Genomic DNA, 27,488 nt, shown 5'->3' with positions numbered 1-27,488 from the left:
TGTTAATTAAAAGGGACTGTTCTTTTTTAAAACTGGAATGCTTTTATTTCATTTTCCAATCTTTTGCTAGTACAGTAAAATATAACTGATTTTTGTGTATTTACATTATATCCAGCAATTTTACTAAACTCATTTATTTCTATCGTGTGTAGATTCTTACATATTTTTATGTATACAAGCAGATCATCTGAACTAATTGTAGTTTCATTTCTTCTTTTCTAATCTTCATAGCTTTTATTTCTGTTTCTTGCCTAATTGCAGTAGCTAGGATGTGCAGTTCTAGGTTGAATAGAAGTTGGGATACTGAACGTGCTTTTCTTATTTCCCTTCTTAAAGGGAAGACTATATTTCATAATTAAATAAGATGTTAACTATAGTTTATTCGTTTGTTTGTTGTGATATCATCAGATTAAGGAGGTTTTCTTCTATTCCTAGTTTTCTGAGGTTTATTTGTGTGTGTTATATAAATAGTTATGGAATTTTATCATTTTTTTCCTGCAAAGATTGAGATGTTATGTGGTTCTTCTTTATTCTGTTAATAATGTTAATTACATCTATAGATTGATTTTTTAAATATTAAGCCCAATTTTTATTCCTGGGATAAACTTTACTTGGACATCATGTATTCATGTGTGTGTGTGTGTTTGTGTGTGTGTGTGATTCTATTCATTGACATATTCTCAGGAACTTTGTTTCTATGTATATTATATACCTCATATATTCATGAGGTACATTGTGCAGCTAAATGCACCCAATGTATTCTTTTTAAAAAAATTCTTTTATATCCAATGTATTCTTAATTACATGTTTTATTTTGTAATTCCTGAATCCCTGTTTGATTTTTTATAGACTCTAATTCTATTAAAATAATCTTTCTCCCATTTGTCCATCTTTTACTCTATTTTTTAAAACATATTAATAACAGTTATTTTGAAAACCCTGGCTAACTCCAATATCTGGAGCATCTCTGGCTCTGTTTCTAGTGACTATTCTACGTTATGGTTACCAGTCACTTTTTCCTGATTCTTTGCCTGTTTAGTGTATATTTTTTAATTCTGTGCAGAATATTGCGACTAGTACACAGTAGAAGCTATAGATTGTTACCCTCCTTTAGATAATGCTACATTTTGCTCTGATAGGCAATTAGAACACTGGTGAAACCACCTAGAATTCACCACAGCTTCGTTTGGGCCTTGGTTAGGGCAGGTATCATCTAGTTTTGCCCTTACTCCTAGGGTGCTTCCCTGATGGTTCAGATGGTAAACAGTCTGCAGCAAAGCAGGAAACCCAGGTTCAGCTTCTGGGTCAGGAAGATCCCCTGGGGAAGGGAATGGCTACCTACTCCAGAATTTTTGCCTGGAGAATTCTATGAACAGAGGGGATTGGCAGGCTACAGTCCTTGGGGTCACAAAGAGCTGGACACAACTGAGCGATTAACACTTTCTTTCACTTACTCCTAAGGCGCAGTCTTTACTCCTAAGGCACGAATTTGGGGGGATCTCAGCTGAAAGCCCACAGCATTCATTAAAATTTATTTTTGACTAGGCATGAACCCCAACATCTCCCAAGTACTGGGAAGCCTCTAAAATCTCTGCCCCACTTCTCTGATAAATTTTCCAGAATCTCACACCATACATGCACAGCTTAGGGGTCATCCAAGGACCCTGATGGAAAATGTTAGCAGAGTTTGGGGGCCTTTTTCTTCTGTGATTGTCTCCTTTCTACCTGCTCACACCAAATCCTGGTCATTTTTTCAGTCCCCATTCCAATCCCTGTTTCCTCCACCCAGCGAGTCTGCTGTTCTCTGTCTGGACTCTTGTTCCCTGTGCTGCAGCAGGAAAAGTACCCTCATCGAGAAAGCTGAGTGGATGTGGGTTTAGAGCCTGTGCTTCCCTTTATTCAAGTACTGAGCTCTGTATTGACTGCTGGTTGGTACCTGAATATAATTGTTTCATATATTTTATCTAGCTTTCATAGTTGTTAATGGCTGGAATTCAAAGTCCTCTTTCACATTCTTTAATCAACTTAAATATCACTTTCCCTGAGATACCTTCTCTGACCATCCCTTCCCATCACTAGATTAGTTGTACCCATAGAAATATATATTTTCTTTTTATAACTTTTATCAGATGGATAGTAACTGTCTACTTTATTGTCTTACAGAAATCAGGGGTATGAAGTTCAAAAGAACATACTTTTAAAGATTGAATGAATGGTTTGAACCTCTCTCAGCCAGCCCAGACATAAAAGGCACATCATCTATATTCTTTTTTTAATATTTATCTTTTTGAAGTATAGTTGACTTACAATATACTGTTAATTTCTACTGTACAGGAAAGTACAACATCCATATCCTTTACATGGTATGAAGAGTTAAAGATTAATTGGAACTGGCTTTTCTAAGATGGAATTTGTTTTGACCAATATTTGTTTATTAAGCTTCTGTTAATATGTTTTACTAGACTCTGCAAAATATTGGTATGAGTAAGACTTAGTTTTACTCTTAAATAACTCACAGGCTAGTTGAAGAATGGACACTAAAATCCTTGAAAAAATTAAAAAACAGTGCAAGACAAAATACAGCCTGGTGTTAATTATGTTCATCTTTGTAAGACCACTTTCTCCATGAAGGCTTTCTGGATCCTTCTCCCAGCCTAAAATGGCCTTACCCTGCCCAAGCCCTCTCTCTCTGACGGCCCGAGTCCCTTTCTACCTTGTGTTGGAGTCATTTAGGCCCAGGGCTCCCCTCACTTATCGAATACTAGTCTCATCTCCCTGTGGCTGCGAGCAGCTAGCCAGATGTCTTGCTCACAGCAGAAATTCAGCCAGAGTTTGCAAGGAGAAATCTCTGTGGCTAAAGTCTTTGGGAGGGCTTCATAGAAGAGGAACACTGAATGAGGTCTTGGAAGTTGGGCTCAGATGAGCAGAATGGCACAACAGAATTGACACGAGGTCGCTCTTGCTGGTCTGAGTGCAGCCGGAAGCATCCTGGGAGAGAGCTGCACTGCAGCCACTGGCCCTGAGCGTGCTTTCTGCCACAACTGAACTGAGAGATACAGAGAGGCCTTGGAGACCCAGGGAGCTGCACCTCCTGCAGAACAGACAGGAGCACACAGACCCTTTCAGGAATCCCTGTTCTCACTTGCATGGGCTCCACTGCATATCCTACTCGGGTGCTTCCCCTCTCTTGCTCCCCTGACCCCCATTTTTCTCATCCTGTAGGCAGCATTCCAAGAGTTTTATCCAGATGTAAGGTCCTGTGGATGTTAATAATGGGAAAAGAGAGGTCAATGTTTGTGTCGTTTGTGGGACTCTGGCTGGCAGATACGCACAGGGACGACTTCAGTGGTGCCTGTTGTTTGACGTTCATGCCAGGAGGCACCTCAAAGGAAGGACAGAAGCAGGGGTCTGAAGACCAAAGATTGGCACTTGGACGGAGACCTTGGGAGAAGCTCTCTCAGCCTCCTCCTCTCAGCAAACGCCTCTGTTTGCTCTCACACAAAGTACATATGAAAGGACCTATCTCAGGGTGCTGCTGCTGCTGCTGCTGCTGCTGCTAAGTCACTTCAGTCGTGTCCGACTCTGTGCGACCCCATAGATGGCAGCCTATCAGGCTCCCCCGTCCCTGGGATTTCCCCAGGCAAGAACACTGAAGGGGGTTGCCATTGCCTTCTCCCTCAGGGTGCTAGGAAAGATCAAAAAATACCAACCAAAGAATGCATTTTGTGATCAGCAAAGTAGGAAGTGGAGGATGGGGTTGCTTGCACCCAGAAAATAGCCAGATCTAAAATCAGGCCCCTGGTAACTTGATCAAGAGACTCTCTCTGACCCAGGCGCTTCTGTCTCCCGGGTGTGGACCCAGCTTCTGGCCCTTGAGGTGGAGCTGGCAGACCTCAGTCTGTATCTCCTGAGCCTGCAGTGGGGCTAGAGAATCTGTGTTTTAAAGAACTCCCTGGGAGACTGAAGACCACCATCTCCACTGAGCGCAGGGAGATGCCACTGGGAAATGACATCACCCTCCAGCCCCTGCCCAGAAATCCAGGCCCAGCACTACCAGCCCCAGAGATACACTCATTAGTTGCCTCTGACCTCAGGTACCACTGAGGTCTGGCCTCATTTATCAGGCTGTGAGCCTCCTTGAAGGTCAAGGGCACCAGACCCTGATGTAAATGTTAAGAAGACAAAGGGACAGACCTAGTGGGCCGCCACTTTACCCTCTTAACCTTCCATTTCCTGCCCCTACATTCCCATCGCAAACCCAGACTCGGCAGAACCAACTGTAAACCAGCGCCACACACATCTTGAACCGTTTTCCACATGCCTCGGTTTCAGCAACAATAACAACACTCACAGGCACACAAAAAGAAAGAGAGAAAACAAATTCCTCTCGGGCTGAGTATTCTCTGCCCCTGCTCTTTAAGCCCTTGTGTATTTTCAGAGAAATTTAATCCACATGACTCTAATATATGTATATTGAAATAATTAAGCCAGTTGGTTTTCAAGACCATTTGATGTCCCAGAAACTCCGGTGTGGGGTTTGCAGAGGGCCTCTCCGAGCCTTTGGTCCACTGAGGTAGGAAGCCTCCTAGTGCTGAGAAGAAACAGAGCCAGGCCCCATGAATTTCCAGTTTGTCACTGAAGCTTTTACCCTGAAGAGCAAAGTCTCAGCTCTCATCGAGGCAGCGCATTTCACCTCCTCCCCTTGAGGGCATTAGGAAGCAGGAACCTGATAGCCTAGTAGGTTCTAAAAGGGAACCCCTTCTGAACTCAATGGGCTTTAAGAACAAGAGGGCATGTGAGTTCCCTGGGCTACAGGTTCAGGGACATGAGCAGCTTGTAAGAGAAATGGGCTTGTTCCCATTTTACAGATGAGGCAACTGAGACTGCGAGAGAGATAGCACAATAAATGTCTGAGTTATATCTGAAACCTAGATCTCGTCAGGCCCAAAGCAGCACAGAGCAGCAGCAGCCCCAGCCCAGATACTGATGGGGAAGCTACAATCATCCGTAGTGGTGTCCTTTCCAACCAGCTACACTGCTGGCCCCTTAAGAGCCAAGACTGTGATGTCCCAAGACCCAGCACTGGCAGATTCACATAAAAATGCTGAGCCCAGTCAGAAAGAGAGGCTGTATGGTTGCAGAATGCCAATCCTGGATGATAAATCCCAAGAGAGGACACATGCAGAAAGGATCCCAGGAGTCCGTGGGAGGGAGAGTGAATGTCTAATTCAGCAGGACCAGGTGGGGGAGGGGATCGGGAGAGAGTTGTGGAGGAGGGTCCTTCCAGATGGGTAGGATTTCTGTGTATAGAATAGACAGGGATGAGCAGAGTGTAACAGACGGAGGGAACCATGGGAGTAAGAGGGCAGGGGTGAAAAAGAAGAGGTCATGTTTAGAGAAAGGACACTGCCCCTTGCGGCTGGAGGAGGAAGTGTGGACAGCACAGCAGTAGAGCAGAGGCTGGGAGAGCGAGGAGAGTACCACAGGGGTGCTTCGTTTTCTTCCACTTTTTTAAATTGCTTTACAATGTTGGGTTAGCCTCTGCTTTACAGCAACATGAATCAGCTATACACCTGTGTATATCCCCTCTCTCTTGAGCCTCCCTCCTACCTCCCCCCATCTCTCCCCTCTAGGTCATCACAGAGCACAGAGTTGAGCTCCCTGTGCTATATAGCAGCTTCCCACTAGCTGTTTGACACATGGCAGTCAGTATATGTCAGGGCTACTTTCTCAGTTTGCCCACCCTCCTCTTCCCCCCCTTCTCTTTCTGTGTCTACATGCCAGTTCTCTACGTCTGCATCTCTACTCCTGCCCCGCAGATGGGTTCATCAGTACCATTTTTCTAGGTTCCACATACATGCATTTTGTTGTTCTTCAGTCATGTTCAACTCTTTGCGACCCCATGAAATGCAGCACGCCAGGCTTCCCTGTCCTTCACTATCTCCTGGAGTTTGCTCAGACTCATGTCCATTGAGTGGGTGATGCCATCCAACCATCTCATCCTCTGTCACCCCTTCTCCTCAACCCATCAGGCTTTCCCAGTACCAGGGTCCTTTCCAATGAGTCAGCTCTTCGAGTCAGGTGGCCAAAGTATTGGAGCTTTAGCTTCAGCATCTGCCCTTCCGATAAATATTCAGGATTGATTTCCTTTAGGATTGACTGTTAGAGGGGAGACTGAGAAGGAAGCCAGACACACTGAGTCTTGTTGAATGACACTGCAGCCTTGGATATCTCACCGTCACTCAGGTCTCCATCAGACCCTAGTTCTCAGAGGCAGAGGTGGGTTGGGAAGGACAGGGTGACTGGGAGCAGGCCCAGGAGGTGCAGGTGGACACTCAGTGAACATGGGGGTGGGGCTTGACCTTCAGGACTGCTCCCCTGGCTAGAAAAGTCTTAGAAAATATTTAGCCGCAATCCCTCATTGGGCTTCCCTGGTGGCTCAGAAAGTAAAGAATCCACCTGCAATGCAGGAGTCCTGGGTTCAATCCCTGGGTTGGGAAGATCCCCTGGAGAAGGAAATAGCAACCCACTCCAGTATTCTTGCCTGGAAATTCCCATGGACAGAGGAGCCTGGCAGGCTACAGTCCATGGAGTCGCAAAGAGTCGGACACGACTGAGTGACTGAGCACAGCACAATCCCTTATTTTATAAGCGAGGAAACAGGCCCAGAGCTAGAAAGGCCTCCACCAAGGTCACCCTTGGAACTCAGCTCTCCCAACACCCAGTCCACATTGCTTCTACCCCCTGTTGTGGTTCCAGCTGGTGTGCAAGTGAACAGTGCCAAAGTGGCAGTGCACCCACCATCTTCATCCCCTGTCTCAAGCTCACGTGCGTGCGTGTTAAGTCACTTCAGTCATGTCCAACTCTGTGAGACCCCATGGACTGCGGCCCGCCAGGCTCCCCTGTCCATGAGATTCTCCAGGCAAGAATACTGAAGTGGGTTGCCATACCCTCCTCCCAGGGATCTTCCCAACCCTGGGATCGAAATTTCATCTCTTATGCCTCCTGCGTTGGCAGGCAGATTCTTTACCACTAGTGCCTGGAAAGCCCCAGGTAACAGCTACATAAACCAAATTCTAATACGGGTAGGGCATTAATTCTTCTACCAAGCTGTATGTACTGACCTTCCCAGATAACACGTTTGCATTTTCACTAAGATCTTTCATGTCTCAAACCCATGGAATTCGGGCTTGACCGTAAAGGAAATCCATGAGGAATAAATCCACAAAATTGGGCAACGAGGTTTGACGGAGAATGGGTACATGTATATGTATGACTGAATCCCTTCGCTGCTCACTTGCAACTACCACTGCATTTTTAATCGGCTATACCCCAATACAGAATAAAAAGTTTAAAGTTAAAAAAAAAGATTGACCGGCAAGCCTAGGCCTGACGGGGATGCCCTTGTATCATTCCCTCCTCTTCAACCCCCAGATTTCCCAACCTCTCATCTGTGGCCCTTTTCCGCAGGGTTTATAGCAACATCCCAAAAGGGGCTGAGATCTTCTGCCTCCGCGGTATGTGAATGCACATTAGAGTGTCCCCTGTTGTTTAGCACTAAGCTGTGTCCATCTCTTTTGAGACTCCATAGACTGTAGCCTGCCAGGCTCCTCTGTCCATGCGATTTCCCAAGTAAGAATACTGGAGTGAGTTGCCATTTCCTTCTCCAAGGGATCTTCCTGACGTAGGGATTGAGCCCGAGTCTCCTGAACCGGCAGGCAGATCCCTTACTACTGAGCCACCCGGGTAGCCCAAGGCGGCGCCTAACTGCAAGAAAAGTCTAGGCTTCAGAACTACACAAACCTGGGCTCATCCACTTTTCAATCTGTGGGAGCTTGAGGATGTTATATCCACCTACTGGACACAGTTTCTTCATCTGTAAAATGGACACGATGCTGCACACCCCTGAGATTTCTTTGAGGAAAACATAGGAGATGGTGTGTGACGTGTCTGCCATGGGCAGATGCTGGATAAGTTATTTCCCTTTGCTAGCCTATTTCCCAAGAAAGAATATGGTGTCCAGAAGAGATTTCCAGGAAAAGGGCCCCCGAGGCTGCTCTTGGTGCAGAATGATAGATTTTATCCAAGTCGTCCCTCCTCCCTGACAAGGCCAATTGTCAGCCTGGGGCAGCCTCAGCCGTTGTTGCTGTGGAAATCTCACTAAGGAACATCCTAAGCTCTTTTCCTGGCTCAGGCCCCCAGAGCGGGTTCCCAACACCACAGCGCATACATGCCCTCTGCTATTTTCTCTTGGAACAAATAAAACCAGGCACCGTGACTCATGCTGGTTAACAATAAATCACTACAGAAGCAAAGCCCAGGATACGATGAAACTACCTAACACACGAGAGAGAGGAGAAAGAGAGAGAGAGAAACTGTAGTCATTAGGGACATGTTGGCCAGGGGCCCAGGGCCAAGCCACCCAGCTGACCCTGGCAGTCGGGCGGCACATGGACAAGCAGCGAGTGAGCCACAGAGGGCTGGACGGTCATACAGACGTTTATCCTCACGGAGCTGTGGGCTCCTTCAAGTGCTCAGAAATACAAAGCAGCATTGAGAGCGGCCAAGGAAAGCCTGTCAGCCCCAGAACGCAGCGAGCCTGTAAGATGCAGCCTGCGAGTGGTCCTGCATCTCCAGATTTTTCTCTTCTATGTTAGCTTCCTCTCTAACTCTCTCTTAAAAAAAAAAAAATTACCAAAACAACACAGGAAAGTTACATACTTGAAGACTATGTCAGCAAGAGCCTAGGTCACCTCTGACACACTCACAACCTGGTCAGCCAGAGACAGAGCCAAGGCCAGTCCTCAGGGCCATGGAATGACCACAGTGCTGATCCTGGAGAGGCAGGGAGCCAACTTCTACGTGCTCTGGGGGTAAGAGGCACAATCTCAATAGTGGAAACATTGAAAGGAAAGTCTCCTGGTTTCTAACCTCTAAGAAAGAAAATAAATCTAATTTGGGCAGTTCAGGGAAGCCAGAGGGATTTGCCAGCTCAGCATCTTTTCCAGCCTCCACCCCCCCACCCCAGCCCCCACCAGCAGCCTGTGGGCTCCGGCACCTCCCTCCCTTCTCTGACGCCAGTGCTGTCCGTTTTGTGATTCTAAAGTCCTTCCTAATACCAGCACAGGAAAGGAAAAGGGTGCCCCTCACTTGAGCTGAAGAGACACTAATGTTGAGATTCACTCCATCTTGAGAATGGCTTTCTATAATTTCATAAGCTTGAATTTTCGTGACTTGTATTCCATCACTCCTTGGCGCTGTATCTGCACTCACCATAGCCGACGCCAGGGGGAGCAAGGCCTCCTCACCAATCGTCTGTTTCCCTTGGATGTCACCAAGGCCCGCATCTGCTTCCATTTGGCTAAGCTATAAAATGTGAGACACTAAATTCCTTACTGAAAACCACAAAGTGGAATAAACATGACTTAAAGTTATATGCAATTAGAAAAACAAATAAACATGCTCTGTGTGCTTTTCCCTCACTAATCTTAGCTGTGATCCGTCACTAACCTAACCCTTGTTTTCTCCAGGCGTGGATAGAATACCTTCTTCTACTTCCCCTGACTGTTTCACGGAGAATCAAGGGGTCTTCAGGATTTCAGCCTCTTGCAGGTGTTTATTCTTTTCTTTCAACAGCTTCCTGTCTACATAGCAGCAACACTCAGACTCACAGCCAATGGCAAAAGCTTCTTATTGATATAAGACCATCTTAACAAGGTTCCTGTCATTCTCTGTGGCATTCATAAATCCACCCCACTTTCTCTCTCGAAGTATTTCTTCCTAGTTTAGCTGTGAGGAATCATCCTGAGCCAATAATGCAGAGAGACAAAGAGAAAGAGAATGTATTGGGTTGGCCAGAAAGTTTTGTTTGGGTTTTGCCCCACTTGGACAAATCCACATCAACTTCTTGAGCAATCCAATAGAAAAAGCCAGTTAAGAGAAATGGAAAATGAAATGGAGTATAGGGAAGAAGAGAGAAGATGGGATGGAGAGTGAGGAGCTAAGAGAGTAAGGAGAGAAAAGGGGGCTACAAGCCCCCAGGGGTAGGGCTTGCCTTTTATTTGTCTTTGCATCTCTGGTGCTTGGCACAGGCCAACAGGAGAAGAGAGTGGTTCTAGAACTGGTTCCTAAATCTCAGGGAAGCCCAAAGCTGAATGTTCTTGTTATAAAGAATCTGGGGAAAATGGCCACCCTCATGGGAGAGGTTGGCATTTTCTGTCTTTTTCTTTCCCCTGCAAACCTTGGAGGGGCCCAGCAGAAGTGAAGTCAGGCAGAGGGCAGTGGGTAGTGGGTAGCAGAGGGCAGCTTGCCCCTGCCCCCAGCCACCTTCCCACTCCCCAGAATGGCTTTCCTGGGATAGCAGCCCCCCTCTAAGCTGTCCCCTGCCTCTCCCCAACAGCTGAGCCAAGGATTTTGTAACCCAAGGAGAATGACGTTTCCAAAAATGTCAAGACAGGTTTTGCCTTCCAGTGGCTCAAGTGAGTCCACGGCCTTTGTTCCTTCACGGCTTCTCAAAATAAGAGGAATACTGTCGGAGCAGCCATTACTCACAGCGCGGAAGGAGGAGGAAGGAACTCAATCTGAGCTTTAACCAGATGGAAGAAAGCACTTCGAAGGATTTTGCAGAGCCAGTGATTCCCCCAGGCAGCCAGGAGCTCCCTAATGGAGCACAGGCTGGCTTCTGTGTCCTCTGCTGTCCGACACCCCATCCATCCCCCAGAGATGGGGAGAGGACCAGGTGAGAGAGGCCGAGGAGCTGCCCCTTAGCCAGCTGGGTGACCTAGGTGAGTGACCTAGCTTCTCTGGGCTGCAGTTTCCACGGCTTCAACATGGGGCTGCTTCTCTCTTTCACAGGGCTATGGCAAAGATTAACCAAATTAATGTCAGAGGAAGTGCCTAGCACAATTTCCGAGACAACCCTTCCCACAAACATTCGTTCTTGGGTGAATTCATTTATTTACTTGTTCATATAAAGTGCTTTGAAAGTAGATGAACACATGACCCAGTTTTGCCAAGTGTTTCCCACTGGGGCACGCCATCCCCAGTTCCATTATTTCAAAGCCTGATAATCACCTGATAATATAATCTAGGGATTCCCAAGGCTGGCAGAACAGAACTGCCTGTGAAAGTTTAAAAAAGAATACAGATTCCTCAATCTAACCTAAGACTTAACAAAAGTCAGACTACCTAGAGGTAGGAATCCCCAGGCGAGGCTAATGCCCAAACAGGTTCTAAACCACTGAATCCTTTTTTAAGAGTCTGTGAGTTCTCATGGATTCTGAGGCTAGGTCCTTCCCAGGCTTATGCGGAGAGTGACCCTCACTGCCTGAACCCAGTAGCGGGAATACAGAGACCAGAAAGCAGGTGGGGGTTACCTGATGCAAGGGATGAGGCAGTGCTCCCAAACACGTGGACATCGATCTGTCTACACTTCATGCCGCTTTAGATAGAGTTCTCTGGGTGAGTGAAGGGAGACGAGAGCAGACTCGGAATGTCAGGGAGGTGTGGGTGAGTGGTGAGAAAGATGAGGGATGAAAGATGCGAGCCCGGGTTGAGGATGACTTCACAACCAGCTCTGTGAAGATGGGAACTTGTCTGACCCTCTGGGCCCCTCCCAGGCCCAGCCTTCACCACGGAAAGCACGTTAGATAACGCACCTAAGTGCTTTCATTATCCGGACCCAGCTGTCAGTTCTCTCTGAAGGAAGCCCCTGCCCCTTCTTCACCTGAGTGACTTCTCTCTGCCTGCAAGCCTCCATCCAAGAGTTGCCTGCTCCAGGAAGCCTTCCCAGATAGCCGAGCAAAGGCGCCTGCACTGGGCCTCATCCACCTGCCCCCAACGTGCAGTGCTGTCCTCCACCCCGAGGTCATCAGCTTTGGTCTCTCAGCCCCACCAGGTGAACGGTATGAACTCCACCTCAATCCACAGTGTCTGGCACACAGCCAGTTCTCAACTATTTCTTCAGATTAAACTTGTCCAAGCCTCTCCTTTTACAGATGAGGAAACTGAGGTCCTGAAGGAGCAGGTGGATCACCCTGGGTCACGTAGCCTATCTGGGAATAGATCAGAGCTCTCCCTAGACAGGTCAGCAGGCCCGTGACCAAAAATAGTATCTGTCCTTTCGCCTCTGGGCCCTCTCCTCTTTTCTACCTCAGCTGAGTCCACGTGACTAGTGGAAAGAGCTGTGGACACAACCAGAATATTGTGTCCCAGTTGTGTCTGGACATTCTCTGGGCCTTGCTGCTTTCTCCAGTCCGATGGGACTACCTCTGCTTGTCCAGCCGCCTCCCCTAGCCGTGGGCAGGATGAAATGAGCTGTTCAGTCTGTACACTGGTCACATAGAAAGTATCACCGTCCTAATTATGAGCTAAAGGACGCATGCCACCCCCCAATTCCAAGGCCTCGTTCCTTGCTACCGCCAAGTACGACCGAGGAACCATCAGACCAGCGCATACCAAGAAATTAAATGTGCACATCCCACTGAGAAACATCTGCCCTCGCTATCACTGTGTTTATATTTCATTTTCAGAGGAAAGAGTTGTGATAAACCTGGGTGATGGGGGAGATGGAAAAGACTCAGCATGCTTTGGAAAATCAAGCAAGGGTTTATCAGACATTTTGAAAAGAGAAAGGGGGATTTTTACACTGTGGCTGCAGCCTTTCTTGCAGGGGATGGGGGGGCAACATCAGACCACAGCCACTTTCCTGGGGAGCTGGGCCAAGGGCATCCCAACACTGTGGTCCATCTGCAGATGGTACCCAGAAGAGCTCAACACAGCTCTGCTCCCAGCTACATCCCAAGAAACAGAATGAAGATTCAGCTTGTCTTTGCAAAATGAGCAGCTGCCTGCGTCTGTCCATCTGGTATTCACTCAACAAGCAGTTACTGAGACTTGACTGTGTTCAAAGTACTTTGAGTAGCACTAAGGGGGACATTTAAAGTTGCCTCTGCTAACTAGGGGCAAATTATCTAAAGGAGAGAAAAAATAGCCAAGAAGGGTACAAAGCATCATGAGAACTGAGAGAGATCTTTCAGCTAAAAGATCAAGGAGGGCTTCCTGGAGGAAGAGGCACTGAAGAGTGGATAAAAGGGAGTCAGTTCAATGGTTTGTGATAAGGGGACTCCACGCACAGAGGCAGGAATGAGAATGCCAAGTGTGGTGATAAAAGGACCAGCAGCCCTGTGAGACTTGGCATCAGGACACGAGGAGGCAAGGGGCATCCAGCTAGACAGCACAAGCTGGCCACTCTCTTCTTCAGAGTCAGTGGGTCAGGCCCTCATTTTCCCTTCAAATGGGTTGAAAGTGTGCTTTGCAGTCACCTTCTCCCCTCCCCTTTGGTCTTCTGTTCGAAGTTCTTCTGCACATTAGGAAAAAATGCTGTTTGGCTGTAAGCTGAGGAGGACCCAAAAATCCCCAGGAACAAAGCAGAGCGTCCAGCTTGCGAGATCAACAGCTGTGAGGATGCCTGTCAGCGGGCTCTGTGCCCAGGATGACAGGGCGGCTCCAGGGCCAGCCTGCACAATGACAGGCAAGAGCTCTGTGCCCACTCCTGGCATTGCTGTACATCAGCACTGGGCACTGAGGGCTTTTTATTCATCAATATTGATAAAGACCGTGTGTGCTGGGAAAAGTTTTTTTTTTTTTAATTTTCATTTATTTATTTTTTTTTTTACAGGAAACTCATTTAATTAAAAATGTAGCAAAGGTTATTTTAAAAATAATTCTTATGCAATGCTGGGTCTTTTTTACTGCGCTGGGTCTTCGTTGCTGTGCATGGGCTTTTGCTAGTTGCAGTGAGCTGAGGCTACTCTTCGTTGCGGTGCATGGACTTCTCATTGGGGTGGCTTTTCTTGTTGCAGAGCATGGGCTCTGGGGCTCACAGGCTCAGTATTGCTGCACACAGGCTCTAGAGCACAGGCTCAGTATTTGTAGCACACAGGCTTAGTTGCCCCAAGGAATGTGGATCCAACCCATGTCCCCTGCATTGGCAGGCAGATTCTTAACCACTGGTTCACCAGGGAAGTCCCAGGGAAAAATGTTTAAACACCTTAACAGTTTCCAATAGGAAAAGGGATGAAACAATTTAAATATTCATCAATAGGAGAATGGTTAAAAAGAAAAAAACACCAGGCAACCCTCTGGTGATTCCAATGGTAAAGACTCTGCCTGTGATGCAGGAGACCCTGGTTCGATCCTGCATCAGGTAGATCACCTGGAGAAGGGGATGGCAACCCACTCCAGTATTTTTGCCTGGAGAATTCCATGGACATAGGAGCCTAGTGGACTACAGTCCTTGGAATCAAAAAGAGTCAGACATGACTGAACGACTAGCACTACCGCTATTACACTACTAACCAGTGTAAAGGATGAGCAGAGTTATTCTATCCATCTTACCAGGGCCACCTGCTACAGTGAGGGTCCTGGGTTGAGAAAACAAATGGGGGCTCCGGCCCAGGGCCCATCATCTTTTCATCCCACCTATAGTTCGCTCTTGGTGTTAAAGGGATCTCACATGTGTGGACACCCCACCTATATATAACTCCAAGCTCTGTCCACACCCCTAGCAAGCAGTGGTGTGGTCCACCATCAGAAAGGCAGATCCAGGGAAGAAACCTGTCCTGAGCTGTTGGAGCTGGCAATTCTGGTGTCCCAGTGACCCAGAGTGGGGGGATGTGGGCTCTGGGTTCCTCTCCTCTTGACCCCTAGGACTCCTCACCCCATAGAAAGGGGCACAGCCAGAGAAGGGTCAGTGCAGGACCCAGGAAGGGGCCCTAGTGACCAGGTCTAAGTGTGGCATTGATATATACTGACATGAAAAGTATAAAATAATTAAGTGAAAACAGCACACTGCAGAACCATGTGTGTAGAGTGATTTCATTTTTTTAATTTCCTACATAAATGCCTGGAAGTTTTTCTGCATCCCTGCTGCTAACAGTAGTTTTATCTCTAGAGGGCTGGGTTGAGAAGGGAAGTGAAAGGTTTTGCACGTTTTACTTTCCACAGTTCTGTGCTGTGAATGTTATATAAGCATGTATTATTTTTATAATCTAAATTCTTAATAGTTTTTGTGTCATACTTTTTTTGCATCAATTAAAGCAGATATTTCTATGTGTTTCCTTATGACCAAAAGAAACAAAATTTTTTTAAAAATCCAATCCTGAATCATTCCTGGATGGTCAAGGAGGTTGTTATGGTCGTGATCCCCATAATGTAGTAAAAATTCCTCAGACATATGTTTTTTCACTTGTCCAGAGGGCCTCCTCTCTGCTTCTTCAGCAGGTCTTTCATACAAGGACTTCCCATTCTGCCTGCACATCTGGGAACTTCTAAAATTAGATTTTCAGGCCCCAGGCCCCAGCTGACTGAATTAGAGTCTTCTGAACATTGTGCCCAGGAATCTGCATTTGTACCTCCCCAGGTGATTCTGATGACCAGAAAGGCCTGGGTCCCCCAACCCTTGAAACCCTGGGTGATCAGTAACCCAGACAGTGGTTCAGTCCCATTTGGTAGATGAGAACACTGAGGCCCAAGGCAGTTAACAGCCTTGTCTTAGACCAGGATGTACAGTCTGTGGTTCCTCTTTTAGAGCTGGTTCTCCTCTCCCAGCTGAGTTAACAGGTGTTGGAAGACAAAAGAAGGCCTGCTGTCAGTGGTCCCAGTTGCAGGCTATCAGATTACAATGCTCCCACTAAACCAGGCATTTAGCTAATTTGTTCAACAACTATATTTGAAGGACCTAATCTGTGTCAGGCACTGTCTGGGAGCTGGAGTGTTTAGAGCTGCCAACCTGACCGACAAGGTCCTAGCTCCCTAGCAGTTCAAATCCTACTGAGAGATAAAGATGATTAAAAGACAGCATCTGAGAGTGCAAAGTGCTATGAGAAATATAAGGCCAGGTGGGGAGGTGGGGAGTGACAGGTAATCAGGAAAAGCATCTTTGGGAAAGTGACATTGGAGCTGAATCCTAAGTGGTCTGTGCACAGCATTCATAGCAGCCTTGGTAAAAGTGGGGACAGACTGGTGAGCAGCAATGAGAAAATATAGCGCCTCGGAAGACCTGGTGAAGAGGATGGTTTTACTAGAATGGATGTGGGGCTTGAGCCAACAAGGGTTGTGGTTGCCACGCCTCTGTTTCCCCTACATGGTGCTTCTCAAACATGAAGTACCGCATCCCCTGGAGGGCTTGTTAACACACAGATGCCGGAACCCATCTTTGGTTTCTATTCTCCTTCTTGTTGGTCTCAGGTAGGGCCCAAGATGATGCATTTCTAATAAGCTCCTGGGGAGGCAGACGCTGCTGGGATGGGAACCATCTTGAGAACCACTTCTGCGTTGTAACGGCCTGTTGGCTGCCCATCTCCTCCACTAGGCTGGAGGCCTCCTGAAGGCAGAGGCCGCATCGTGTTCACCGTCCTGCCCGCAGTGCGTGGTGCTTTCATAGGAGTTCAATAAGTGCGTAAGATTCGGTGAATGAGTGAGGGTGTAGGTCATCAGCCACATGAAATAGTATCTTTAAGGCCTTAGAACGTACACGCACTATGTAACTGTATTAGTCAGGGCTCCTCAGAGAAACAGAACAGATAGGTGGAGAAAGGGAGAAAGAGACTATAAGGAGTTGGCTCATAAGGTTATGGAGGCTGGCAGTTCCCCAGATCTGCAGTGTGAGTCAGCACTTTGAAGACCCAGGAGAGCTGACAGTGTAGTTCCAGTCTGAAAGCCAACAGGCTAGAGACCTAGGGACAGCCGACATTTGAGTCCAAGGCAAGAAAAAGTCAATGTCTCAGCTCAGAGGCAGTCAGGACGGAGTCTCTTATTCAGGGGAGGGTCAGCCTTTTTGTTCTATTCGGGCCTTCAACTGATTGGACAAGGCCCATCCATATTGGGGAGGACAATCTGCTTTACTCAGTCTACAGATTTAAATAGTAACCTCACCAAAAACACCCTCACAGACACACCCAGAATACTGTTTGACCAAATATCTGGGTACCACCTTGGCCCAGTCAGGTTGACACATGAACTGAACCATCACAGTGTACATGGTTGTTTAAAATACACCCAGTGGATCCTCATGTCTGAGGAGGGCTTTATGGAGGAAGGAAGAGTAAGAAATGTGCTGGCAGACAGAGGGCTTCTCATTCTCCTGGCCTCCAGGAGTCCAGGCCTACCAGGCATCTCAGCCACAGTGAGCAGCAAGCCCCTCCAACCAGCCCAGGGAGCCCTGGAGGTGCCAATTGCCCTCGGCAGGTCCTGGGGGTGGGGAGAGCTCTCCCTTCACACCCCACCCCCAGCCAGGCCAGGGTTTGCTGTGCTTAGCACTTCCCCGGCCCCATCTTGAACACATTAGCCCCCATACTCAGCTGGCTGGAGGAGGTTGCATTTTCCATGGAGAGAGAGGGAGAGAAACAGCCTTGCTAGAGAAATAGTCTCTCTTTGTTCCTTTAAGCTCTCTGCTCCTCAAGTGGGAGCCCCTCCCTGATGCCTCGATCTGATTTCAGTGAAGGAAATGAAGCCAGAGAGAAATGGAACAGAGGGCCTGGAGTGAGTGTGAGTGGAGGAGGGTGCTGGAGAGAGGAACAGGCGAGGAAGAGAAGTCTCCCGGGGGCAGGCCCAGCTAGCTGGGTGGGGGAGGGCAGCCCTCTCCACATGCTAGCTGCTGCCCCGTGCCCAGAGCTGGGGTTTCTGAACTTGCCTGTCCTTCACGATGGTGGACAGAGCACCAGACTTGCAGTCCCAGCTCTGAAACTGACCAGCGTCTCCCCACAGGCCTGTCACATCCACCTTCTGAGCCTCAGATACAGTCTGTCCTTTCAGCTCCAAAACTGTTCTGATGATCAAAATCAAATACAATTCAATTGCATCAATTATCCTTCAATTAAAAATAAATTTAAAAATGATTAATTAAAGTAAATGGTTGATGATAATTGGATTTCCTGGGATGTGAGGTCCAGGTCTCACAGTGAGGGGCAAAGAAGCTGACCAGGGAGGGGATGAAGCCCACATCTTGCCCACTCTACAAGCCAGTCCAGGCTGGTCTCTGACTCAGGACCCCCTCCAGGAGCAAGCCCATCCTTTGAAGATGTCCTCTTTCCTTCCCCAACAGCTGGTGGCCTTTTTGTTCCTGTGGCTTCTGCTGGTTCCATCTACTGGGGAGCTAAACTGCTCACAACTCCCTCCCCAGACACAGCCAGTAAAGGCCAAGCTGAGCCTAGACACTCAGCCTCTTCCACCCTCCAAGGCTTCGAATGAGGGGCACTGCCCTGGGAGTCAGGATACCCTGCACCCGTCCTGCTCTGCCACCATCTCCTCTGAGTTGTCAGACACAATACTTCTGATGCCTCACTGGGATATGACAAACCTAGCCCAAGGAACCTCCACATTTCCTCCCAACTCTGATGGTCTTCAAGGCCAGTTACCAGGTAACCAGAAATATCTGGGGTACAGGGCTTCCTGTCCAAGGGGCTGTTGTAACTGAGATATACACAGAACAAAAGGATTTCTGTTTCCACAAGGCTGAACCTGAGGGAAGTTATGCATTCAGTTAAACAACCAAAGAGAAATAATATACATGGTGTCAGCAAGTCTGCCCACCACTCACACATTAAGTACATGCCCCAGATGGATCATGAGCTGGAGGATATGAATCTGCTCCTCTCTCATTGATCCTGGATGCTGTGTTCCTCTTTTAGCATGGTATTATATGGAATTTCTAAGGGTAATTTTAACTATGTGCTTTTGGGTTTTGGGGTTTAAGTTTGTTATTTTGTGTGTGTGTGTGTGTGTGTGTGTGTTTTGCCTTACACACTCTATTTAGGATATTTTCAGTTATAAATACCTAAAAACTTAATTTAGACTTATATAGTAAAAAGTAGTTATCGCTCACATATCTGAAAAGTCCAGCAGCAGCATGCTTCAGGTACAGTTTGATCCAGGGGTTCACAGTATGATTGGAATTTCAGCCCTTTCTCTTGATGCTTCTCTCAGTCCTTCCTGTCTCAGTACATCGGCTCATGCCCCTCATCAGTAAGATGGCTGCTAGCAGTTCCAGTTCTGTGTCTGTACACTGCGTCATCCGGAGAATAGGGACGACTTTGGTCCCTAAGGCCCAAGAGGAGGTACTGAGTGAGATTGGGTTGACTTACATCACTGCCCTGACTCAACCACTGCAGTCCAAGGATAACACTGGCCTGGCTGGCAGTATCTGCTCAGTCCCTACAGCTAGAAATGGAGCCAGCTTTCCTGGATCCACAAACAGAAATGAGGACTGTTGGGAAAATGGAAATGGAAAACTAGGGAAGCAAGCAATATTGACTTTAAATGGGACCTGGGTCACATGCTTGAACCTCTGTGCACAGAAAACATTTAATTTCTCAGCAGCCTTTTTCCCAGGCACTGAATCCGGAGGCTCCTCTTAGGCATGTTGTTGTTTAGTCTGACACTGTTACAGCTCCATGGACTGTGACCGCCCCCAGGCTCCTCTGTCCTTGGGATTTCCCAGGCAAGAATACTGGGGGAGGTCGCCATTTCCTTCTCCAGGGGATCTTCCCAACCCAAGGATCAAACCCGCATCTTCTGTATTGGCAGGCAAATTGTTTATCTATGAGCCACCAGGGAAGTCCCCTCTTAGGCCTGAGGCAAAACCAAAAACTCCTGAAGTTGCTGCTGCTGTAGACTGTCAGAGAGAAGGTCAGATCAGTCCCTGGGGACCTTTTACCCTGGGCTTCAAGACCACCCTAGCAGGATGGTCTGCTAGGGCAGATGAGGGCATCTCAGCCCTCAAGGAATTGTGATGCTAAAACACTGGCCACAGCGGGCAGCAGGGATTTCATGCTGCTTTATGTGGGAAAGCCTGGGCTAACCAGCGAAGGTCTCCTGGAGCAGATGGTACTTTGTGCTGGGTCTTAAGGGGAGGTCTCCAGGGTGGGGTCTGCACCCCACAGGGGATGCACAGGACAGCATACTGGAGTCTACAAATAAAATGACTATTTTTATTTAGGTTTATCTTTTATCTGAAAAAAATAGGATTACTGATGTTCAGTACACAGATTGACAGCTATGCATTGGTGTAATCAACATGTAAATTTACACACCCTGGGGATACGTGTTACCTTTTTCCCCTATCAGTTCAGTCAGTTCGGTTGCTCAGTTGTGTTCAACTCTTTGCGACCCCATGGACTGCAGCACGCCAGGCCTCCCTGTCCATCACCAACTCCCGGAGTTTACTCAAACTCGTGTCCATTTAAAAGGTCCAGAGATTAAATTGCCTTGAAGGATGGAACCAGGGCTGAGGTCCCCATCAGGCGTTGTTGGAGGGTGTGAGGTAGGGATCCAGGGGCCCCTTCTCCTAGGCTGTGTCCTGCTGGGATCCCAGGGGCCTGGCATGCAGCGAGGCCGCATCCTGCCTTCCTCAGGTGGCCATCTCCATAGTAAGCCCCTCCCTTTGCAAGGCCCTGCTTAGAGAGCAACCACCAGGGACTTTCCAGGTGGCCCTGTAGTTAAGAATCTGCCTGCCAATGTAGGGGACACAGGTTCGATCCTAGTCTAAGAACTAAGGTCCTACATGCCATGGGGCAGCTAAGGCCAGGCACCACAACGACGGAACCTGCATGTTGCAACTCCTGAAGCCCTCGCACTCATGCTCTGCAACAAAAGAAGTCACCACGAGGGGAAGCGGCGGTGGAGGCAGGGTGGCAGGCAGGACACAGCACCTAGAGGAAAGACCACGTGCAGCACCTCAAGGAAGACCAGTGCAACCAGAAGAGAATAATGAATAAAAAAATAAAAAGAAAGCAACCACCAGGGAGGGGCCCTTCCGGTCTGCTCCCATCGGAGCAGCCCGGCTCCCCGCCTCCATGGGAGGAAGGCTGGGAGCCCACAGCCAGTGAGTCACGCTACGTGGCCCATGGCAAGGGCCTGATGCTTGCCACGACCTTTGGGGTTTGCCATCTGGTGCCCACGCCAGAGGGTATAGGGTGTCCAGCCCCTGGGAAGCACAACAGGCCTTGAGGCTACAGATGGCTATATAAGGCTGAAGCTGCCCGAGTGGCAGGGGTGCCAGACCCCAGGAGCAATTTGGCTGGTCTTGGGGGTGACGCAAACATTTCCTCTGCACTTCGGCAGTTATCCCGCCAGTGAGACTGAATCATATTCTCAAAACCTCAAGCCTGACGGGCACACGTAATGTCGAGACTCAAGAATGGCAAAGAGGGCTGACCCAGCACCGCCCCCTCCTTCATGACAAAGAAATATTTGGGGCAACACAGAGAAAACTGCCCCGGAACTAGTCCCAGCTCTTCCACTAACAGACCATGGGCCCCTCGTCAGCTCACCTCTCTGGGCCTCAGTTTCTGCATCTGTACTATGGGGACAGTAAACCCTGTCCTGCTGCTTCACGCAGTGCCAAGGACCCTAGAGGAATCATGTTTGGGAGAATGGGGCTGGGAGGTAGGGGGTGGCCCTTGTTCTTTGAAAAGAACACAGTCCATCTTCAGGCAAATTTAGGGTCACGACAGCTTGGTGCATTTACCAAGTTAGTTGCATGTTGGCCATTTCCAGGACAGATGACTTCTAGGAAGGCTCCAGTCTTCGTGTGGAAGTAACTAGTTATACCCACTCCTGGTCATTGATGCCATGTGGCATCTGTGAGTCCCCACGGTGATCCTGGGAGGTAAGCAGTGCTGGAGTTGTTAACACATTTCACAGCCAAGAAAACCAAGGTCAGTGAACTTCTTCCAGGCCGCACAGCAACCCCTAGACTCTCGGCCCAAAGATCTTGCCCTGTAGCGGGGGCCCACCAAGCTGTCCATGAGGCTTCAGCATTTCACTCTGTAAAATGGGGAGAGTTGTGGAGTCCGCCTTCTCAGGCAGGACAGGGATCGCTTTTCTAGAAGATGGCCAGGATTTGTTTTTTCTAATCTAGAACCTGCTCTGCTTGATTGTGTTCCTCGAAGGCATGCTTTCCAGAAAAGCATGTTCCCAGAGGGAACATCCCTCTGGGACACTTGGTTACAGACCAGGTTGACCTTGAATATGGGAGCAGCCAGAAAAGCAAGCTTGGAGCCCAAACTTTCAAACTTTGTTTACTGACCTCTCTCTCTCTCTTTGGCTAGAAAAACATTCAGCAGCCTTGACCACACAGTCACGTGCAGAATTAAGTGGCCAAGTATCACGTCGTCTACACAAGTAGATTTTACGAGTCCAATTAAGTCCTGCCAATCAAAAATAGTCATGTTTAATAAGTGGATATATTTAGAATCTGTCATTATCTGGTCCTCAGGGGGAAACCTCAGCTCTTATTTCATAGACTTAATTTCAAACAGAGCTCTGTTAACTCCTACTTCAGACCTTAGTTCTCTTCTGATGGCTCAGAGCAGTGGGTGGAAAGCGGGCAGGAGAATAACTAACAATAAGAAGCCATGTAAGCCTTGTGTCGCCTAAACCTCCAGGTCCATCCCTCTCAACAATCTTAAGCCAGAAAATGAGCAATTGCTTCTTCTTTGGCTCACGTTGCCAGGGGTGGGAAGCTGCTGGGAGAGCAGGGCTCCAGAAAGGTCTCTTCACTCCCAATGTGTCACGTGTCCCTGTGCCCCTCGGGGTCTGGAAGACACCAGGGATGTGTGAGCCATGGCACCTCCTGCCAGGACAGCACAGCTGTGCCTGGGAGCTTCTGGGTCACTGTCAGCACCAGGACCTGAGCCGAGCAGGCAGGTGGTGGCTGAATGAGGGGCTGGCACCCAAAGCCTAAAGGGGTCCAGACATGCCAGAGGCAGGTGGTGCTGAAGGGAAACAGTGCCTGCTTTAAAGATTTTGCTTCCTGTCTGCACTAAGGCTCTGGCTGTCTGCTGCTGGGGATAAGGGATAGAGGGGGCTTTGGGGCACTCTAAGGGGAGGGCTGGGGCCATCCAGACTGCAGTGGGATTCTCCCTGGACTCGAGGGATGATGGCACTGCTGGGGCTTGGCCAGGTCAGGAGGAAGTAGTTGCTCTTTCTCTAGAAATCCGTGTGCATGTAAGCAACGTGCATTAATTCCCAGTGGGTGCATCACAAGTCAGCACAAAGTAGATGGCTTCCCAAAACAGAAGTTTACCCTCTCACGGTTCTGGAGGCCAGACCTCCAGAATCAGGGTGTCGGCGGGTTCTGCTCCATCTAAAGGATCCAGAAGAAATCGTCCTTACTTATTCCAGCTTCTGGCAGCCCCAGGCATTCTTTGGCTGGTGGCAGCTTCACTCCTAGCCCTGTCTCCATTTCACATGGCTTCTTCTTCTCCCAGGGTCTCTCCTCTGTGTGTCTCCTGTAAGGACACCTCACTGAATTGAGGGCCCACCTGGGTAATTCAAGATGGCCTCCTCTTGAGATCTTTAACTACAATTGCAAAAACCCTTTTCCCAAATAAGGTCACAAAGACAGAGGCTCAAGGGCCAGTTGGGTGGCCACCTCTGGCCACTCTTTAGCCCATCTGGCTGCCTCTCCCCCCCAACCCAACACTGTACAATGTGCCCCAGCCCCTGGGTCCCCAGCTGAAAGACTGTTACATGAGGTGAAGAATGAGGCCCGCCAGAGGTAATGGCAGATGGCCAAGACCCCAAATCATCCTTCCTCTGCCCAAATGATCCTTATTACCACCCTCCAACCATCTGGCAAGCTCATATTCATCCATTAAGATCCAGCTGAAGCACACCTCCTCCAGGATGTCTGCCCTGCCCTCTCCTTGCAGGGACAGCTTCCATCCCATTTGCTGCTGGACCCATGTGGTCTTCATCTCTGTGTCTCCTGGCCAGGCCTGGCCAGGCCACAGCGTCCCTCTCCCAGGGGAACGAAGGTCTGAGTCTGAGGAACGTCTGCAGGGGCTACCCCTCCAGGATTCCCTCCACCCTCCCTACCCCAACCTCCCCTCAACACAGCCCTGCAGATTCCACCCTTTGCCAGGAAGGAGAACCTCCCCTCGCATCTTCACTTGTCTTCTTTTCCTTCCCAGGTTGGTCGTCGGCGCCCCACTGGAAACCAACGGCCACCAGAAGACAGGAGACGTGTACAAGTGTCCAGTGACCCAAGGGAACTGCACCAAGCTCAACCTGGGTAATGCGGGCTGTCCACAAGGAGGCCAACCGTTGTCCAGAGCGAGGCAGGCCCTGAAGCACGTCCCTGCCCCCAGTCACACTGGTTTCTCGCAGCTGCCCTGGGAGCTGACTCAGCTGATATTGCTGCCCCCATTTTACAGATGAGGAAGCTGAGGCCAGAGAGAGAAAACAACTTTCTCACAGTCACACAGCTTGTCAGGAGCTGACCAGGATTCACACCCAGGTCTTCAGTGTCCCGGGCCATGGCTCTTTCTGCCTCATCCATGGCCCCTCAACCTCCTATCTTTTTTTTTCCTGACTTTGAAATAACAATGGCCAACATGCATATGTCTTCCAAAAAGTTTGTTTGAATTTTTCTGTAACATCTTACGGAAAACCCCAGCGAACTTTTTGGCCACCCCAATATGTGTTCACCTAATGCCAGGCACTGGTTTAAGCACTTCGGGGTATTTTTGACTCATTAAATCCCCACAACAACGATACGAGATTTAATCATCAACAACAGCTGGTGGAAGTGAGGGGACCTGCCTGGGGTCAGCTAACAAGCAGCAAGTCCAGGACTATGACCCAGGCAGTCTGCAGCCACCCTTTAACCTTTAACTGCACAGCACTGCTTTTCTGAAATGATGACTCTGTTCCTCCCTGCAGAGCCCTGGGGCCCAGGGCAGAGGCTGTGCATAGCCTCAAGGGCTCCCAGTCTACACATCCACACCCCACGTGTGCACGCAGGTCACTAAGGCACACACGCCTCTTCTCCAAAGCATTTCTGCTTTGTCCTAAAGATCTGACAGTGGCCAGGCCTTGGGCTGAGGTCCCACGTGGGATAAGCCGTGATTCTAGGACTGACCTTCCCCAGGGTAGGGCTCTTTGCCTCCCGCTCTTCCAGGAGGGGAGCCTCCATCCTAGAGGACGAGGCTGGGGCCCTCTGGGGAGGCTGTGGGGGGAGCCAGGCCTGGCGGGGGAGATGGCAGAGCTTCAGGAGATAAGCAAATGGATGAAAAGGCTACATCAAAGAGAAAGCCCCAGAACCCAGATCCCTCGGGCAGCCAGCTGTCCCAGCACACAGCACTCAGTGTCATGCTGGCCTCATCTATGACAGCATGGTAGGTGGGAAGTTCAGACCCCAGCATAGCCGTGGCCCAGGCTTCATGAGGAAACGGTCCACGGCGGGCAGGAGTCAGGCTGGCAGCTCATGGATCCCGGTCATCACCACCCTGAGAGCCCAGGCTCCCTAAGAGGCCAAGCTGGAGTCTCCTATAGCTGTACAGTTTCCTTGCTGTGTCTAGGGGGAGCCCACATGCTCTTTCTGAGCCGACGTTCACGCATGTGTGACCTAGGATCCACTTCTGGTCTAATATGTCCCCCAGCCTCTCATGAGCACCTAGTGTATGCCAACCATGATGCTAGTTAATGAGGATACAGCAGGAACAAGGGGCCAAGGGCTCTGCTGGAAAGGCATGGTGAGCGAGGAGACAAACTAGAAAGCAGGGCCATCCCAGGTGAGGAGAGATATTGTGTGATGAACCGGGGCTTGTGATAAGAGAGGCTGGGTGGGGAGGAGATAGGAAGCAGGTTCTCCTTGGCAAGAGCACTGGGGTGGGGTGGTCGAAGAAGCCTTCCCTGAGAAGGTAAATTTTGAGCAGACGTCCGATGATTCGGAACAATTGAACTTGCTCTGTTGGAGAATGGAAAGAACTACTGTGTGGCTCAGGCAGAGGGAGCGTTGGGAGGCCTGCGCACAAGCCTGGGGTCTGGGCCACCGAGAAAACCCCCCTGGTCCAGGTGGGAACCAGACACATGAATCCATCATTTAATAGTTTCCTCTACTGCTGTGGTTTCCAACGTGGACCTGATTTCCCTCCAAAGAAGGAGGAGCCTAAACTGGCAAAGGCAGACATGAAGCCATCAGACCCTGGAACTGGGGCTTAACGTGGGAGGCAGAGGGCAGCGAACAGTGTGGAGGCCAAGGGAAAATACTAGTCCGGGAGCACCTCACTTGAGTTTTTTTCCCTCCCAGTGAGGAGGCAGGAGGACCATCTGCCGGTTTGTCCTTATCCACACAGTGGAAAATGCAAAGCAAGGAAACCTGAGTTCTGGGTTTTCCTTTGGAAGCTCCAAGCTGCGATCCCCACTGAGCCAGGAATGTTCTTTCCTTTCTCTCCAGGGAAGTGAATGTCAGTCACTCACACCTCAGTGTTGCAGAGTCTACTTACCTCCGGCACTTTCTTCCCAAAGCCTGGATGAAGTCAGGGTTTTCATGAGGGGCAGTTGCTCAGGGAGGGAATGTCATTCTGGAAGGCAGGCCCTGTCTGAGGAGGAACTTGTGCCCCAGACCCTCACACAGACCCACTGAGAAAGAGGTTAGTCTCCCTTGATCACAGAGAGGGAGTTAGTGACTGCGTCAAATCCATGATTAGCAGAAGCTGGGCTCCAATCCGAGGCTCTTACTCCAACACAAGGGTCTTCCCCACCATGGCATCTGCATGTGGGCCCACAGTTTCATGAAGGACTTTAGTCATTGAGGCAAGGAAGGGAGAGAGGTGGCGGGGTCAGGACGGGGCACCCCTTAAATAAATGAAGAGCAGAATTCTCTAAGTCCCTGAGGGGAGAAAGTGGCCCAGCTGGGGCTTGGAGCTTCCTCTCCAGACTTCTCACTCCCTACCTCTGCCACCACGGCCCTGCAGGCAGATGGGGAGACTCAGGATGTGTAACATTGGCTATCCTGGATTCAAGTCCCTGCGTTATCGTTTACCGGTGATTGACATTATATTAGTGGAAGTCACCACCCCTTGCGTGGGCTTCTCAGGTGGCTCAGTGGTAAAGAATCCACCTGCCAATCCAGGATACACTCAGGGTTCGATTCCTGAGTTGGGAAGATGCCCTGGAGAAGGGAATGGCTACCCACTCCAGTATTCTCGCCTGAAAAGTTCCGTGGACAGTGGGGCCTGGTGGACTACAGTCCAAGGGGTCACAAAGAGTCAGATGCAACTCAGAGACTAAACAACAACAAAACTCCTCTGCACACCTTGACTTTCCCTCTATGAAATGGAAATGGTGGCCCCTGGAACACCCAGGATCAAGAGGGGGTCCTGGGAGGGTGGGGGCGGGCGGCACTTTGTAAGTGATAAAGCATCAGAGAAGCACCGGGGTTATTAGTATGATTTTCTCTCTAGTTTGTTTGGACAGAAAAAAGAGAAAACAATCCCAGGCACTGGTAGCACAGCCAAGAGGGGCTGGATTTCAAAAGGAACCTTACTACAAACTGCAGGAAACCAAGGGGAAAAACAACAAGCACAGTTGCCCTGTCCCCAGCCCCCCAGAGCCGTCAGCCGTCTGAAGTTCTGGCCTCTGCCCGTGCCTGGGCCCAGATCCTGCTGGCCTGGGCCCCAGAGGGTTGGCCGACTCTTCAC

General features: G+C 49.2%; 1 protein-coding gene across 1 annotated transcript in view; it reads left to right on the top strand.

Moving 5' to 3' along the window:
* Positions 1 to 27,488, top strand: part of ITGA11 (integrin subunit alpha 11) — a 133,109-nt gene that overhangs the window by 41,116 nt on the left and 64,505 nt on the right. Inside the window, exon 3 of the mRNA XM_027553060.1 lies at positions 23,976 to 24,076. Within this exon, the coding sequence (XP_027408861.1) occupies positions 23,976 to 24,076 (101 nt within the window). The remainder of the gene's footprint in view (positions 1 to 23,975; positions 24,077 to 27,488) is intronic.

The sequence above is a fragment of the Bos indicus x Bos taurus genome, chromosome 10 (assembly GCF_003369695.1).
Source record: "Bos indicus x Bos taurus breed Angus x Brahman F1 hybrid chromosome 10, Bos_hybrid_MaternalHap_v2.0, whole genome shotgun sequence".
Classification (NCBI taxonomy): domain Eukaryota; kingdom Metazoa; phylum Chordata; class Mammalia; order Artiodactyla; family Bovidae; genus Bos; species Bos indicus x Bos taurus.
Note: the sequence above shows the minus strand (reverse complement) of the source record. Positions and strands in the feature narration are given on the sequence as shown.